This window comes from Amphiura filiformis, chromosome 1 (genome assembly GCF_039555335.1).
Source record: "Amphiura filiformis chromosome 1, Afil_fr2py, whole genome shotgun sequence".
NCBI classification, from domain to species: Eukaryota; Metazoa; Echinodermata; class Ophiuroidea; order Amphilepidida; family Amphiuridae; genus Amphiura; species Amphiura filiformis.
The window spans coordinates 94,431,608-94,448,939 of record NC_092628.1 but is presented as its reverse complement, the minus strand read 5'-3'; the positions used below and the strand labels follow the sequence as shown (position 1 = coordinate 94,448,939).

The 17,332-nt window shown below is 36.6% G+C and overlaps 1 protein-coding gene across 1 annotated transcript in view; it reads left to right on the top strand.

Annotated features, from left to right (window-relative positions):
- LOC140164488 (cytoplasmic dynein 2 intermediate chain 1-like) overlaps positions 1-17,332 on the top strand; it is a 30,647-nt gene continuing 13,315 nt past the window's right edge. The window contains 21 exon segments of the mRNA XM_072187777.1: positions 1-181; positions 3,359-3,412; positions 3,899-4,124; positions 5,580-5,611; positions 5,817-5,954; positions 5,956-6,395; positions 6,867-6,897; positions 7,503-7,568; positions 8,611-8,697; positions 9,893-9,973; positions 10,473-10,488; positions 11,213-11,442; positions 12,156-12,267; positions 12,689-12,774; positions 13,531-13,738; positions 14,119-14,144; positions 14,293-14,369; positions 14,738-14,813; positions 15,082-15,292; positions 15,986-16,050; positions 17,092-17,143. Of these exon segments, the coding sequence (XP_072043878.1) occupies positions 161-181; positions 3,359-3,412; positions 3,899-4,124; positions 5,580-5,611; positions 5,817-5,954; positions 5,956-6,395; positions 6,867-6,897; positions 7,503-7,568; positions 8,611-8,697; positions 9,893-9,973; positions 10,473-10,488; positions 11,213-11,442; positions 12,156-12,267; positions 12,689-12,774; positions 13,531-13,738; positions 14,119-14,144; positions 14,293-14,369; positions 14,738-14,813; positions 15,082-15,292; positions 15,986-16,050; positions 17,092-17,143 (2,335 nt within the window). The 5' untranslated portion in view covers positions 1-160.

Here is a 17,332-nt window from a genome sequence, read left to right as displayed (position 1 = left end):
CAAAATATTTCTTTGGCATGATTTGACGTGATATTTGGCACGAATATGACAACATAAAATCGAAGAATTTACAACATTTATGGGTGTAAAGCGAGTTTGGCTTTCTGGAATATGATGATGTCGACATAGTGCACTAAACACTTCAGTTACCAACGACGCAATGCCGTCAGAAAGGCGTCGGGTAAGAAATCATTTTCACTTCAATCCGGCCGCGAATGATCATTTTTGCATTGCATTGCCATTCATGCATTGGTTGCTGAGGCTGAAACGTAAACGATAAGCTTACCTGATAATTTAATGAATTATTATTAAGAATACAACGTATATTTCATGATATTGCATGCTTTAATGACTAGTATTTTAATGCAGCCTGACAAATGTTATTTGCACATAGGACTTTTTTTATATGAAAATGTGTTAAATATAACTTTATTTTATTGTGAATGTGATTCATGTCATGCATGTGAAGTCTTTCCACCGTTAATGACAACGTCTACCATGTCTTATTATATTACAGAATTGGGTGCAACTCTACTAGTCTTATTTATACAAGACTGCCCTACCCCAACCCTATTTAACCCTACCCTAACCTTTTTAACTCCGTAAACAAGTACTGGAGTCTGGACTCAAGTCTAGCAAGTTGCACCCTATTCATTAATTATACCAAGGTAGGCATGTTCATAAAATTTTGCAATTCAATAAATTCATCTAAAATTGCTTTCATTAAAAAGAGAATCATTTAACTTAAAAAATGAGGAGTCAATCATGTATGTAGGCCTACAATTGGCAATGTGGAAAATATGCTCGCCTGAATGTCCCAAATTTTGTGTCCCAGCATTTAATATCAATGGCTTCCTATATATAGTATATGTCTTAAAACATGTGTGTATGTATTTTATGGCTAAATTTTTGAGCACACAGGGCCATTTTACAAAAATGCGCTAATGTTTCATGAAATGTGGCTTTCACTACTTGAATAGTATCAAATAGTATTCAAATGCAATTTTAGTAAAATTCATTGTCAGGATCAAGAAGCTTAATGAAGCCTGCTCTCACATGTTAAAAAGGGGGGTCCCAAATATGTCGGTGACCGGAGTCATTTTTTTATGACCCCCTATTGGGGACAATATTTTTTACGACCCCCCCTATCGCGGGTTGAAAAAATGTATGACCCCCCAAGGGTGAAAATAAGAGAGCTTGAACCAGGGGCCACTTTGGCAAAAAAGTGGCCCCTGGTTCGTCAAGATTTGGAGTGAACCAGGGGCCACTTCGGATGAACCAGGGGCCACTTACCAGGGGTAAAAATATTAGGAGTGATGTGCCAGGGGCTACTTTTACATAAAATGGCACCTGGTTCAACAAATTTAACTTGGAACCATTTTCAATGATCTGCAAGCAGGGGTGGAATTTCGGCGAGAGTCCGAGAGTCGACTCTCGCAGAGACTCCCGTAAAAGTCCTATTGCGAGAGTCCATGTGGACTCGCGCTGGAAATGATCGGCTCAGCGAACTTACGTTTAAGTTCAACACGCCTTAAAACTCAAAGCCCGCCAAATATAAAGGAAAAGTCGCCAAAGATGCAATTGATGACATATATATGGAAGTGAGAGTATGATGACACATATATTAAAAACTTAACTTTGTTAGTTTATTTGTTAGTTTGTTTGTTTGAATGCATTTTACGTAGGCCTACATAAAATACCTTTTGGACTCCCGCAAGATTGTACAACAAGAATCCATTTACGGGAATCCATGGACTCTCGCAAAACTCTCTTGCGAGAATCCACTTGGACTCCTGTGGCACTTTACGAAATTCCACCCCTGTGCAAGGGGCCAATAAAAATAACTTTTTGTGTGCTGGATGAGTTAAATAAGCACTAGCTTTGAATTTGATATTTTTTGGTTCACTATCAAGGGGGCCAGTTTCAAGAGAAAAGTGTCCCCTGGTCAACTAATATCGAGATGCAACCAGGGGCCATTTCAGAGTTTGTGGGGGCCAAACGGCTCCCGTCTCCCACTTATTTTCACCCTTGGACCCCCCTTTCCACCTACACAGACTCAAGACAAATTATTAATTGCTGGAACTAGCGAAAATTTTGAGTCACCAGCCCTTAATAATTCTATAACCCCCCCTATTTTGGGTGTTAAAAAATTATATCCCCCCCCATTTTTGGTCTGAAAATTTTATGACCCCCCTGTATTTTTGGGACCCACCCCCTTCCAAAGAAAAATGCCAGCCCCCTAACCAAGGTTTAATATCTGACACAGAATTTAGCACATCAAGGATTTGGCAAGCTATTTTTTACTCAAATGGGAGAATCATGCCATAAAATTAATACCTCTTGGTGAAACAATTCCAAAAAGTTCTATTTTTTACCAGGGTCACTTCCAATAATTCAAAAGAAAAGGCAAATTGATATTTTGTGTACTAGTACTGAGAAATTTGACTGGAGCTGAAAGGCCCTGTACAAACCAATAGGGATTTTGCGAGGGCACATGTCTCGTTTGACAGACATGAGAAATGCCATGGGTAAGTGCAATAGAAGAGCCCAACCAAGAGAACACAAATTCTCCCAATGCATCGGCCCATGTTCTAGGTACCATACTTTTTTTTAAAGCATCTAAAATTTCTTGCTCTAGATAGTGTAAAGCATCAAGAAAACTCTAAAGACTTACTTACTATACTGTCCAGCAATTTAACCTAAAACATGGATTAAAATTAAAGTGGATGGGCTTTCAAACTTTCATAAAAAGGTAAAGAACACTATGATAAAACAGACCAGGTCTGCTGGTGGAGAATATTAAGTTAAAGGCTTAATGTACGATTTCCTTCAAATTTTAAATTTGTCATTATATACTCAAAATGCTGAAATAATACTAGTAATAATGATCGGGAATGGTTTCTGTCCATTTTGAGCTGAAATAACGAGGTAACATGAAAGAAACACTGCTTGTTATTTTGGCCGTTTAACACGCAGTTCTATGGGCGGACATAAAGTCATAATTTCTTGAATTATGACTTTATGTCGAACTTTGCTCTGTTTACCTACAAACACAGCAAATTTGGCTGATTCCATTTAGGTGCAAGTTGTGACATGTGTAAACATTACAAATATGCAAAAAAATCAGGTTTGAAAAAAATTAACCAAATTCATATTATAAGATCGTACATTATGACTTTAAATAGTAAACAAGACTCTTTAGGACATTGCCCTGATGCAAAGATGCATACCAACAGCAACATACATGTATAGCCTAAATGTATATATCACAATTTAAGATACTTCAATCAAATGTGCATTCATATTGCTGAGATTACATGTTAGTGTTTTATGTTCTTTTTAACCATTTCATATCTAGCAGAAGACCAAGGAAGATACCTGGGGTACTGAGGAACTAAGCAAATCTATCAAGGTATGCAAACTCTTTTAAACATTTCTTATAATTACCCTTATTTGTTTATTGCTAGGGATGTAATTACTCAGGGTTTTTTCCTGATTTCATGACATTTTTGCCCCTGATTTCAGGATTTTTTTTCTCTCCACTGCATAAAAGTATAGGAACTGCAATTGTCAGGATTTTTATCAGCTGTTTCATGATTTTGTGACAAGTGCAATCACATTATTATTGGAGTTTTTTGGCCTGTGGTGTGATTCAAAATCTGTCTCTACCATATCATCTGAGATTTTGGCACTACTGCATGAAACTGTGCAAACATAAAGAAATAGAGTCTTGAGTGACTTAATATCCACACCTCATTCAGTGAAAAACAAGCAATTGAAGCAAACTATCACCCACTTCTTTCCAATGTATGTCAATAATAACCTGAACCTGAAGTTCACTATTTCATACAATTTTTACACATCAGTGTGATGTACAATTTCATTTTTTTCCCTCAAGGATGCCATGAGAGATGATAGTGCCCAGAAAAAAAGAAGTCATGACAAAGAAAAACGTCGAGATGGTGAGAGAACTAAGGACAGAGAACACAGAAAAGACAAGGAACACAGGGATAGGGATAAAGACAAGGAAAAGAGGAGAAGAGAAAAGCATAGATCTGAAGATGTAGATAATAAGGATGGACATAGAGACAAGACAAGGGACAGGGACAAAGAGGACAAACACAGTAAGTGTGTTATGGCTCTTTTGAAATTCCCTTACACAGGAAGGTGTGCGCCATCCTGCAGCTTTCCTGTGCTAGCCTTCTTTTGTTAAAATCCTGTGTGATTATAACACTGCAATTAGCCACTTAAATTAGGAGCGCGCTTTCCTGGGTTGTGCGATGCAATATACCGGTATTCCCAGATTAAGTTGATTTTAAGAGATAGCTGAATATTGTTGCAGAACCATGGGGGTGGGGCACTTATCATTATCAAAGATTCCTTTCAATAGAAGAAGAAGCGTGACTTGATTCAGTTTCAAGCTCGGTCGGAAATCAAAAGCAGAAATATGTGATGTCCTGGCTGATTTTGCCATTTAGCGAGAGATAGAGAGCATGGCAGAGTGATTACATTACTGACTGTTGCCCATTGGGTATCAATTGGACTCTGGGAAAGCAGTCTGAATTTCAATTGGTAACATCTATCAATACAATATCATTGATTCACTCTCCATGGTCATGCATGTATTTGGGGGGTGGGGCTTTGGGTGGGGCTTTGGGGCGCCAGCCCCGGGTCAAAGTAGAGGCGGCAAAAACGAAGGCGGTGGAAGAAGAAGGCGGCAAAAACAGGGGCGGCAAAAACAAAGGGGCGGCAAAGCAATTAACAAAGAAAAAAGGCATAAAAAAATTGAAAAAGCATAAAAAAATTAGGAAAATGGTTGCTTTTCTGGCGCTAGCGCCTGAAATGGGAGCACGTGTGGCCGAGTGGATACGGCGCCCGACTCATAATACATGGGTTGTGAGTTCGAGCCCCGCTCGTGCCAACGTGTTGTGTCCTTGGGCAAGGCACTTTATCCTCATTGCCTACTTGGGGGGATGTGGTTGGGTTGGATTGGATGTTTGTATAGTTGTTTGTTTCAATGTTGCAATATTGGCGCTGATTAAGCTGCTGCCTGCATTTGCATTGTGTCTGTTTAGGTGTGGTTAATGTACAGTTCTAGCAATTTGACCTGCGGGTCACGATTAGAGTTTGAACTAAAAAAAACCTAAATAATTAAAAAAAAAAAAATAATAAATCCTTTTTTTTTTTTTTTTCTCTTCACTTTTGCAAACGACCGTGAAAAAAATTGGGTCAACCTTTTCGGGCTGTTAAGGAAGGCGGCAAAATTGTTTCTTCTTCAGCCCCGGGTTAGGCGGCCGATGCACGCCACTGATGGTACATTTCAGTAAATTATATGTGTGCGCAAGGGTGAGGGTGTCATCCTTTGTTAGGGAAGTTAAGCTATTGATCCAGTTTCCACAGAACTTGATATGTTGGAAGAGCTGTCCCACTCTGTCCTGGTTTTATCAAACAGAGGGCCCACATATGGAAAACAATGGGACTGATTAATGGTTCTCAGTAATATAAAGATGTAATCAGTCAACCAATCAGCCAATCACGCAATCAATTAATCCTGGTATTTTGTTATATGTTCCTTACAGAGGAGGATAAAGATAGAAGACATAGGAATGAGGTAAGGCATTTCAAGGCATTTTTTTAAATGTTATGATTATTTTAGAATGTAGCATCTGCCAGGTGTATTAAATCTTGACTGTCCCAGGAGCAAACTGCCTGTCCAAAATGACAGGTGTCTGGCTAATACACTGTTTGCTTGTGAAGTTTGTCTGTAGGAAAATAAAAGTGCTTTTAAATAATATCTTGTCCTATTCCTATAACAGGATGAACGTGAAAAGAAAAGAGGTGAAAGCTCTCGAGATAAAGATCGCACAAGGGACGATAAAGAAAGACGCCACAAGGAGAAGAGTCAAGACAAGGAGAGAAAGCACAGAGAGAATGGTGAGAGAAATTCAGCTCAAGACAAAGACAAAGAAAGAAGACACCGAGATGACAAAGAAAGAAGACATCGAGATGATAAAGATAAAGACAGGGACAGGGAAAGAAGACACAGAGATGACAAAGAAAAAAAGGCACCGAGATGATAAAGACAAAGACAGGGAGCGAAGACACAGAGATGACAAAGAAAGATCTCATGACAAGGAAGGAGATCGGGAAAAACGACATAAAGAGGATAAAGAAAGACGGTCTGATAAAGACAAAGAGAGGAGGCACAGAGACGATAAAGAAAGACATAAGAACAAAGATAAAAGAGACTCTGAAGACAGAGATAAACATAGGGACAGAAACAAGAGAGAGGAAGAAAATGGAGAGGAAGAGAGACAAAATCATAGAACTAGAAGAGATAGCAAATATGATGAAGATACTGGAGAGAGTGTACGGCATAGATCTGAAGATCAAAGGTACATCATATTTTATAATACATTTTTAACAGGTTTTTGTTTTAATAGATTGTCTTGTGCTATTTTTGTGTGTGGGATTTGTTTGATATAGAAAATAAAATATTTAATTTTGTGGAAAGAGTTTGAAATAATCTAAAATGTGAAATGATTATATGGGTCCTATTGGTCTGAAATTCATCAATTTTTGTAATGTGGACTTAATGGTATTCGAGTTGAGAATTTTAAAAGACTTCAGATCAACAACAAACAGAATGGCTTGCTGCTAACTTTGGTGCCAATTTTCTGTGTGCTGTCTGGGCCTACAGGATGCCATGAGTAATTTTTAAGACATTATTCAAGGGCCTGCATTTATTTCAAATCTTATGTGAATCTAGTTTGTTCAAAGATAGTATCTTTGGTTTGTTCTACAATAATGTTACTTGTTTTGCAATTGAGATATTGATGTGTGTTTTTGTTTATTTTATTATAAAGCAGATCTGAAGAAAAAGAAGAGGATGTTGAGGTAAGAAAATTATACAATTGCATTCACACTGCAGATATGACTCTTTCTAGGAAGTGACTTATCATCTTCATCAATGGCAAAATTTAGACTTTGATGCATTGCTGAATCAGTCTCTTTGAGGGCAGGCGGATACACAATTCTAAAAGTGCCTGCCTGAATAGCAGGTAGTAATCACAGTGGTTAGTAATTAAGCCATCATCAACGTGTGTTTATGATGTCAACTTGGAGCCCGGTAGTAATGAACACTTTATAAATTCTGTTTTTACTATATATTTGATTAATTTGATAAAAAGGTGATCTTTATTTAATATGCAATTCTCTACAAGTCGCTCAATATTAATTTTAAATAATATGCTAGCCTAGACTAACTTGGGTGGTTGGGAGAATCCATCCACCAATAATCATTGCCTTGCCAGGTTGGCTTGAGTGGGATGCCCTATCCAACCTGCCCTATTCCAGGGGATACACTTCTTGTGTGCTATTTTCGTGGGATTTGGCAGAGATATGTTCTGTTAATGATAATGAAATACAAAGGTGACTGATATGATGTTTTTGCATTCTTCTGTTGTCATCAAATATAAAAATTATGTTTTTCTATTTTTCAGGATGAAATCCAACAAGGGAATGAAGAAAATGGAGATGATGAGTATGGATATGAAGATGACTTTGAGGTATTTAAATATGTATACAATGTGCAAAGTTAATGGGAAATGGATTAGTGTCACTGTCACAGACCACCAACATTGTGGAGTAAAAATCATAGAATGGTCACTCCTGTTCTTAATTTAACTTGCTGAGGGCAAATTAAAAATGATCAATAAAGGTTTGAATATAGTATTTATTTGCCCGATTCCAAATTTAATTTTTTTTTTTATGAATCCCTCCGTCTCCCACTAAGAAGTGTTGGAGCATGCCTGTAGCACATTTCAAAACTTGAGCTATCCATATACATTAAATGAGGGGTACAAGAATGTTGCCTCACATTGTATAAGTGTCCCAACATATTTGCACTCAATTGTAATTTCTAGAACTAGATATTTCTGAGGTGTATAGGGTTAATATGATCAGTGAGTTCTGCAAATGACATTACTATACTAAATTGCACAGGGAGGGCGAGTTAGCGCAGCGGTAGTTCCCTCGTTTTGCACCACTGAGGTCCCGGGTTCAAGCCCGCGCGCCCAAGGACTCATGTGCACTTGGTTTATCCCGATTCCATGCTCGCTCTCGCAGGTTGTATCCGGGATCTCCTGTTTCCTCCTGCTTCAAAAAAAAAAATCGGTGATTAGTTGTTTGGTTATCAAAAACTTCCTTCACCCAATGGAATTTGGGGAGCTGCACAGATAATTGGTGATGTTACAATCTAAGTGCGGATAGGTCTGCGCCTGAGGTTCGGATTCAACTGGCCTAGATGATGCGATCTGATTGTGATGATTCACCATGGCAGCGAAATTACAGCGCTTTGAATCCTTCAAGATCTAGCTGGAAAAGTCCGAATTTTTTTTATTTTTTTTTATTTTATGACATTCCCATATTATAAAAAAAAGCTGATTAAACTGAAACTTAATGTGATAAGTGAGTTCTGCAAATGACATACTATACTGTCTTAATTGCCCATGACATTCCCATATTATAAAAAAGCTGATTAAACTGAAACTGAAATTGCATTAAATTTTTAAATGCATTAATATCTACAATGTTTTGTTTGGTTTACAGGACTATGATGATGACTTTGAAGATGATGATGAAGATGAGGAGAGTGAAGACAAGGATAAGGACGAGGAGGATAGTGTTGCGACAAGAGTAAGTATACTAATTGGATTCCAAATTGTGTGTGTTTTAAGTTAATGTAAACCTTAACTGAAAACTGATGCATTGATGTGATTAATTACCAGGAGAGACCTAGAATATGAATTTTTCCCAAAAACACCCAAAAAATGTAGGTCTTTTTTAGACAAAAATGGATATCTTCAATATGAAAGGTCACAAGTTTCAATTGATCATCGGCTTTTCATCCCAGCTGCATACACTTTCAGTACATATTAGATTTAGAAAGTTTACTTCGAAGACTGTTAAATATCAACAATTTAAAAAAATGTTCATAAAATTTGTATTATATCGCAAATTTCAAAAAATCAAAATTATTTGATATCAGAAGGGATATTCCTCGTATTCAGAATGCAATTTGATATGTCTGGTGTACTCTCAGCTTGCACAAAAATACTGTGCAAACGTTAATATCCTATTCCTTAAACCAATTTCAAATTCATTTGTCACTGTTGACAATTGAAAATATATCTTGTATTTTTCCAAATACACATTTTAAAGAAATCCCATGGAAAGCATTGTATACATCAGCAAAGTAGACTGATATTGTTGCGTACTATCTTTGTATATATAATTACAGCAAACCAGTGCTGAATTGGATGCAATAAGAAGAGCTATGGCAAGTGAGAATCAAGCTATGCACAGTGGAAGAAAAAGACTAACATTGTTGTTTGTTATCTTTGTATATATAATTACAGCAAACCAGTGCTGAATTGGATGCAATAAGAAGAGCCATGGCAAGTGAGAATCAAGCTATGCACAGTGGAAGAAAAAGACTAACATTGTTGTTTGTTATCTTTGTATATATAATTACAGCAAACCAGTGCTGAATTGGATGCAATAAGAAGAGCTATGGCAAGTGAGAATCAAGCTATGCACAGTGGAAGAAAAAGACTAACATTGTTGTTTGTTATCTTTGTATATATAATTACAGCAAACCAGTGCTGAATTGGATGCAATAAGAAGAGCTATGGCAAGTGAGAATCAAGCTATGCACAGTGGAAGAAAAAAGACTGACATTGTTGTTTGTTATCTTTGTATATATAATTACAGCAAACCAGTGCTGAATTGGATGCAATAAGAAGAGCTATGGCAAGTGAGAATCAAGCTATGCACAGTGGAAGAAAAAGACTGACATTGTTGTTTGTTATCTTTGTATATATAATTACAGCAAACCAGTGCTGAATTGGATGCAATAAGAAGAGCTATGGCAAGTGAGAATCAAGCTATGCACAGTGGAAGAAAAAGCAAGGTGGGTCAAAGGAACTTTCTCTGTGAAAATGAACTTATATTTTGATGGGTTCAGTCAAGATTAGCTGATATTTTGAAACATTCCTATCATTATACCAATGTCAACTCACCAAACCAGGTTTGGTATTGACAAGTACATGTGCATGTATATTGGATTAATTTGCTGGTATGCATGAACACAAACTGAACTTAGGTGTTGCAATTGCTAACTTTTGAATCATAATTGTAGAATCATTTGTTATGCTGACAGGTAGCGTTGATGTCCTTTGGCCTTAAAAAGTTATGATGTGTTGGGACTTAAGTTTAAATTGAGTGATAAAAACAGTTTTGCAATATCTATATTGATTGGCATTGTAGCTTGTAATTAAAAAAGAGAAAAAAGAGAGAGATTGCTTACCTGTAGTAGTGATATACCTAAATTATTATAATTATACATATTTTGATTAAATTAGACTTGATACTAATGTTGTTGTCTTTGTGCCTTTATTTTCCACCTACAGGATACCAATTCAAGTGGTAAGAAATCTTGATTTTAATCTGAATAAGATGTATTCTTTTAATACATTGCATTCATACATTACAATTAATTATAAAATCATTAATGGTATGCTATTTTCATAATTAAACATTCAGTTTTGCTTTGGAATTTTTCAGTTTGTAACATATTATAAATGTGCGAGTTTGCAAATTGCAAGTTTATTGCACACAATAAGATTATGATTTGATAATTGTTAGTAAGCTGTAAATCCCATTTCATTTATGCCCACAGTATAGACATTCAGTTGTGACATTAAATAAGAGTAATTAGTGCTTGGGATACTCAAGTAAATTATTCAAAGAAGTGTTCATGATAGAGGCCGTCAGCCTTTTCCGCGGGATCCGCCATCTTGTGGGTACTGTTGTTCTGCATGTCATGAGATTACGCCCCAAATTATGTGGAAGTCGCAGCGCGTGATGCACCTCTTCAGTCAAACGTCAACGCAGTAATCTTAGCAACAAGGTACTCCGTACCCACAAGATGGCAGCGTTGACATAACAACGACTACCTGTATTGGCTATGTTATAAAAGGATAACTGGGTTGAAAGAGAGTACTGAAATTGGTATAAAAAGGTTGAAGGGTGGCAATTAGGTTGGATTTGGTACCTTGTAATCCTAGCAAGAAATAAGCCATGAACACAAAATTTATGATAATAAAAAGGAATATTAAAAGAGGTTTTCATATTGACTTGAATATCGCAGGTAATTCCAGCCGAGCCACCACAGCCAAATCCAGCCGTTCATTTATCAACTTTGTGGCTGCCAAGCAGCGTCAAATCAATAGCCAAGTGACAGAGCATTCTAGGAAGCGAGGGAAGGATCTAATGAGTCTGATTGAGTTGGATGTGGTAGGATTTGATATGTTTGATATGGCACCTGTCAGGGAGTATGAGCTGTATATCAAGAGTTTTGGCAGATCTAATACTAAACAGGTAGGTAATACATCATCTCTGCACTATGGCTGTCTCTTCCATTTGTTCTTGCTCCTTCGACTACTCCTCTTGACTGCTTCCTTCTCTGTTTCCTCACATCTCATGCTTTCCTCATCCAGCTTGTAACACAAGGAAGCTTTAATTACAGATAAATGAGAGGTAAAAATGGATGTTATGCTTTCAGTATGAGAAAACAGGAAGTGACCAAAACTCATTCATTAAGAAATGAATGGATAAAACAGAAAAAAAGCTCCTTACAATTATAAAATGAATATCAAAAATAAAATAAACGTAGTAATGTTGTAAATGGATTTAAGCAGTTTCTTAGGACAACAGTGTTTATATTAATATTACACCCCCTGTTCATTGGGGTGTAAGGATTTGTGATGTTCGTCTAAATCTGATATTTTGCACCAAGACATGAACGTAATCTCCGACACAGGGGGTGTAGATTTCAAATGAAGTCACCCATTCAGGTAACCCCATTTGAAAGTCACACTATCTTTGTAGGATGGGAGATAAAGGTCATGTTTTCCACAGGTGGTGTATAGATTTCAATAGGAATAGCCCATTGGATTTAGTCCACCAAAATTTCTGTAGAGGTAGATACTGTATTTTTTTTTTATGTTAAAGCTATTCTTGGGAGTTTCCACACTTTGATTCCTACTTCATGCATGTATCTGAGGCTTTGTAATATATCCTTTTGTTCGTAGGCTTTTGTTCAGTACAATGAGGATAATCTCGACAGAGATGTTCAAACTGATCCTATTGAGAACAGGGAGATATGGACTCAACATCCTGCTGAAGGTGTCAGTGCTTTTGGTGGTAGGTACACATATTGGAATGATGTTGGTATTAAAAACAAAAAACAGACCAAAGTTTGTTCAGTGCTCTGACTGTATAAAATTTATTTAATTCCATGATCAACATAGAAATACATCAAATTCAAATAATGGGGATGAAAGGCTAATGATACTAGAATATAGCCTTTGTATGAACAAAATGTAGTTAAAAATACATGACAAATCACATTAGCTAACAGACAAGGGCCAGTGCTTGCAAAGAAGAGGTCCTCAGTAGATATCCTGGCCCTGCCTTCAATTGAAGCATGTTATTGATGAATATGGAAAGAATAGTGTGTGACACTGTAACAAATTGTGTTGTGTGTACACTTCAAAATGATAAAAAGTATTCATATTATTGATGTAGAAACAACATTGTAACTGATATTAATATGTGTCAACAGGTGCAGGTGAAAAGTCTGATGAAGATGAAGTTGTTAATGAGGCTGATAGTTTAAGGTTATCCAAATTTCTGCAAAAAGCAGGACAGGTAAGTTTACTTGGTGAATTCTGTCAGTCGGACATCAGGACTTGTGCTCCATCTATCACTCTTACTCTTCGGATCTGGAGGGAAACTTTGCATTGAAGTGTATATAAAGATGTTACAGTTTTTGTTCATACTTTTCGAATTGACAAAATGGATAAACATTTTGTGAACAGAAATTGACAGATTATCAAAGTGGATAATATTTGACAAGTTGGATCTTTTTCATGAAGATTAGGCTGCTGTTTCAAATTTTGATAACTATCAAATGCACTACAAATGGCAATGTTTTTTACAAGGATAATTTCTGAAAAAAATTGCTAGTTAAGCTTAAAAATCATGCCGTAATGACGAAAAATGAACTTGGGATCAATGACTTCTGGTTCACTTCCGGGGTTGTGATGTCATTTTTGGCAATTATCGATCATGTGTGGACTGTGGTAAGCTTACTTGCACAAAATAACATGGAAATTTCAGCATTTTTTAAACATTTTGGTTTTAAAAAAAAATGGTGGGGTGTTTATTAGAGGGGGCAACTAATGAGTAAAAATATAGTATTAGTATGTTGTTTGTATTTTTATGATGATTGGATAAACTGAATTGAATTGAACATGGAAGTACATACACATTTACTAATATTGTATGCTCCCTTAATATTGTATGGGACCCTTTGTGCAACTACAGTGGTAGTGACATTGCAATTGCAAGACAATCTTCTGGAACTTAAATTGTACAAATATTTGAATATCCTATCTGTTGCAGGCCATCAATATATTACTAGAAGAAGATGCAAGTGACAATGCCAAAGGCACACTGCAAAGCAATCAGCGTAGTATTATATTCAGTGATGGGTATAGTCAGCTGAACTCACAACTGTCTTTCTTGAATGAGCGTCATGTGGTACACGCTCAGTTCCATCCCATACAAACCAATCTGTTGCTTACTGTACATAGTACACCAAATAAGGTAAGTGGATAAGCGTGCCTTGCAGTAAAAACCCTTTTTAGATGTTATATTGCGGCGTAATCATTTTCTCCATTTTCCCTGGGCCTCAAGGAAGAACAGATGATTAATTGTGTTTTCAACTGATTGAGTGTCCCACTCCCAGGTTAATGAAGAAATAAAACAAACAAACAAACAAACACAAGTGACTTTTCATTAATATTTTGCCCCTTCAAGAATGTAGGAGAATGAGTTGGTAAGTGGATTGGTTGATGAGTGGGTTGGAGAATCACTCAGTGAGCATGAGGAAGGGGAACAAGGGAATTGATAGGTGGGTGGATGAGTCAATAAATGATGGTAAGAGTGAGTAAGGTTGTAACTGAGTAAGTGATGGTATGACTGTCTGAGTGAGTGATGGTGTGAAGGAGGGAGGGGTAATGAGTGAGAGCATGGGTTGATGCATGGTACTGGGAGGGTAGTTGGGAGGGAGGATGATTGAATGATAACTGCAGTATACAATATGAAATACTTTCTAATAGAAAGTTGTCAATTATATACTTTTATTGTTATGCTTCTCTACAGGTGGATGGAGCCAATAGTTTGTCCAATAAGGGTTTACTCTGTGTATGGAATGTCAATGAACCATTCAGACCACAAAAGTAAGTCCTCTATGTCAAATTGAATTTGAAGTTCCTTTGCCTTTTTTTCTTATGGTACCTTTATATTACTATGTTATGATGATGATACCTTGTTAATAAAATTATACTAAGAAGTATATTTAATAGATCTAATCATCTTTGAATTTGAACTTCATTTGGTGCAAGAGCAATGAATGCACATCATTTGAAAATCACCAACTTTAAAAAAAAATGTTTTAATTTCATATTTGCACACTTGCTCACAATATTAATATTGCCAATGCAACAATGGAAACCATCACTGAAATTACCAGATGGTGTTGTCAGCAAAAGGTTTCTTTGAAAGTTTTCTATTAATTTGTTTATTTATTTGTTTGTTTATTTGTCAGGATTTTAAGCTGCAAATCAACTCCTACCTGTTGTGTCTTTAGTCCCACAAAATCAACTCTAGCATTTGCTGGAACAGTAAGTATTACTTTACCTTTTTCACATTCACTTTATTTCCATGAAAAGTACTTGCTCATGTAAACAGAGAAGCATCAAAATGGAATGCATAAAAACAAGAAGGGGTTGCGACAAAAAGATGTGAATAAACATTGCTTAACCTTTACAATAATATAGACAAACAGGCATAACAAGCACACTACACAAATGCAGACACCACAACAACAGTGGACTCTTGAATATAGAGACAAAATAAGAAAATTCCAATTTTATTTCCAATTTTACTCAGGTTGATGGTTCAATAGTTGTCTGGGATCTCCGGGAACCCTCTTCAATGCACATGAGTCAAGAATATGATGGTCAGGAATGGAGTATACGAGTGCCTACGTTCAGTACAGATGGCATACAGGATACCCACCATAGTTCTGTAGTAACAATGCAACCTATAGTAGCTGCTGAGGAGAGTTTGAAAGCTTCTATGCAGAGTACTCATACTAATGGTGAGTCACTCACTACTTTACATATACATGTTCGCAATACCAGTGTAGAAGATTTTGGAAATAACTTCCACAGACGGAGTATGAATTTTAATAGAATTAATACATTAGGCTGCTCCTTTTGAATTTTGTACACCCACAGAGAAAGATTCAACCTGAATCTTCCACAGATGGAGTATGAGCTTCAAATAGAAATATTTCCAAAATCTTCCACAGGAGGAGCATGGACTTTCAATGGATTAGCCCAATTTGGGCAGTCTTACCCTGGTTAGATTGTGACAATCTTAGAGCCATATCATGCACAGGCATATTTCCACATAGGGCAAATTGTTCTTTGTGGGGTTCTTATGTGAAATTTACATGATAATTCTTGACGAGAAATGGCCTCACATCTGGAATGATCTAACAATCTAACCATACTTGGTTTAAGAGTAACCTAGAGACTTGTGTTTCCTTGTTATGATTGATTTGATTTGTTTTGCTGCATTGTTCTTTGTATTTGCCTTTTTTGTTGCTCTCTTTGTTGCCAAGAAATACAGTAAAACAAAGATCATAATTTGAGGGTCAATACCTAACTTTTGCATGAAGAAATCAAACAGCTTCTTAAATTGTTGTCTTGTTTTGTCACATTGAATACTATGAAAAGCTCAGTTTGAACATCCCTCATCAACATACATTGTTTGTTTTTGTATGCAGGTATTACAGATGGTTTATCATTCCAGTTGGCTTCATTAGAAGAACAGGGATTTATACATTTTTCAGTAAGTGTCCAAGGAATAAACCTATAGTTGTCCACCATATTTGACAAAAACATTTTGGGGTACTGGTAAAATACAAAATAAGATTACCCTCTTTGAGTATTTTAAACATTGTTTTAAGTATAATTCCACAGTAGAATTTTATTGAGACATAAATTCAAACTAAGACATAAGTTGAAAACATGTGTCTAAAATATCCTGCCCTTCTTTATTAATTTAATAATATATCACTGATATAAAACTTTTGTGAACTGACTTTGTCAAACACCACCTATGGAAGACATGGCCTTAATTTCCACTCACAGAGTGTTTGTTTCAAATGGGTTACCTGAATGGCTGACTCAATTTGTAATATACACCCCCCTATTGAAGATGAAGGTGATGTCTTCCACAGGGGATATATGAATTTCAACAACTCTTCCTATACCTTTGTACAGGAGCCAACCGTTGTTAAACCGTGATGAACCCACACTTTTACTGTAGCGTATACTGTAACGCTGAAGCGAGACTACGCGAGAGCGCCAGTAAAATTTGTCATGCCTGGAACCTTTGTGCGTATGCCAGCTTACAAGTTGAATTCAGTATTTTTCAGGTAGCGGGTAAACATTGCCGTTTTATTCTGTAGTTTTATTGCTGATATCAAAAGAGAAATCATCGAAGTTTTTATGAGGCTGAGTGGCAATGATTAAATGACATTCCTCGTAAAATAATCGTGAATTATACGATATTTAGCTTCTTTTCGTTGTTGAAAGGGATTCAATCATGTTTCACCGTTGTTCATCACCGTTTAACAACTCGCGTCCGGCGCGTCTGCGTGGTTTACTTCGCTCGGGCTTAAACCATGCAGACGACGCGGCCGCATCGTTGTTAAACAGTGATGAACAACGGTGAAACATGATTGAATCCCTAAATCAACTGGAATAGCCCATTACTAGTAGACATAATTATCTGTGCTGCTGGATATGCAGCTTATCAATTCCTGGATGGTCAGTGAACTTTTACACATACTCCAATAATATACGTTATATATATTTTTCTCTACAGGTTGTTATTGAAATAGACAAGCCAGATTTAGCAGGTTCTGAATCAGATTTAGGTAGGTGTTATTGATTAGTCATAAATGGTACGTCTGCATTTTAATTCATCTTATTCTTTCTCTGCTTGTACCTGTAACAGGTACTTGAAGTAATTCTTGGCCAAGGTGGAAACCTGGACTGTACACAAAATGTGTTTATCGCGGAGCTTCAAAACATGCCGAGTATTCCAACCAGGCTAAGAAAAAAAC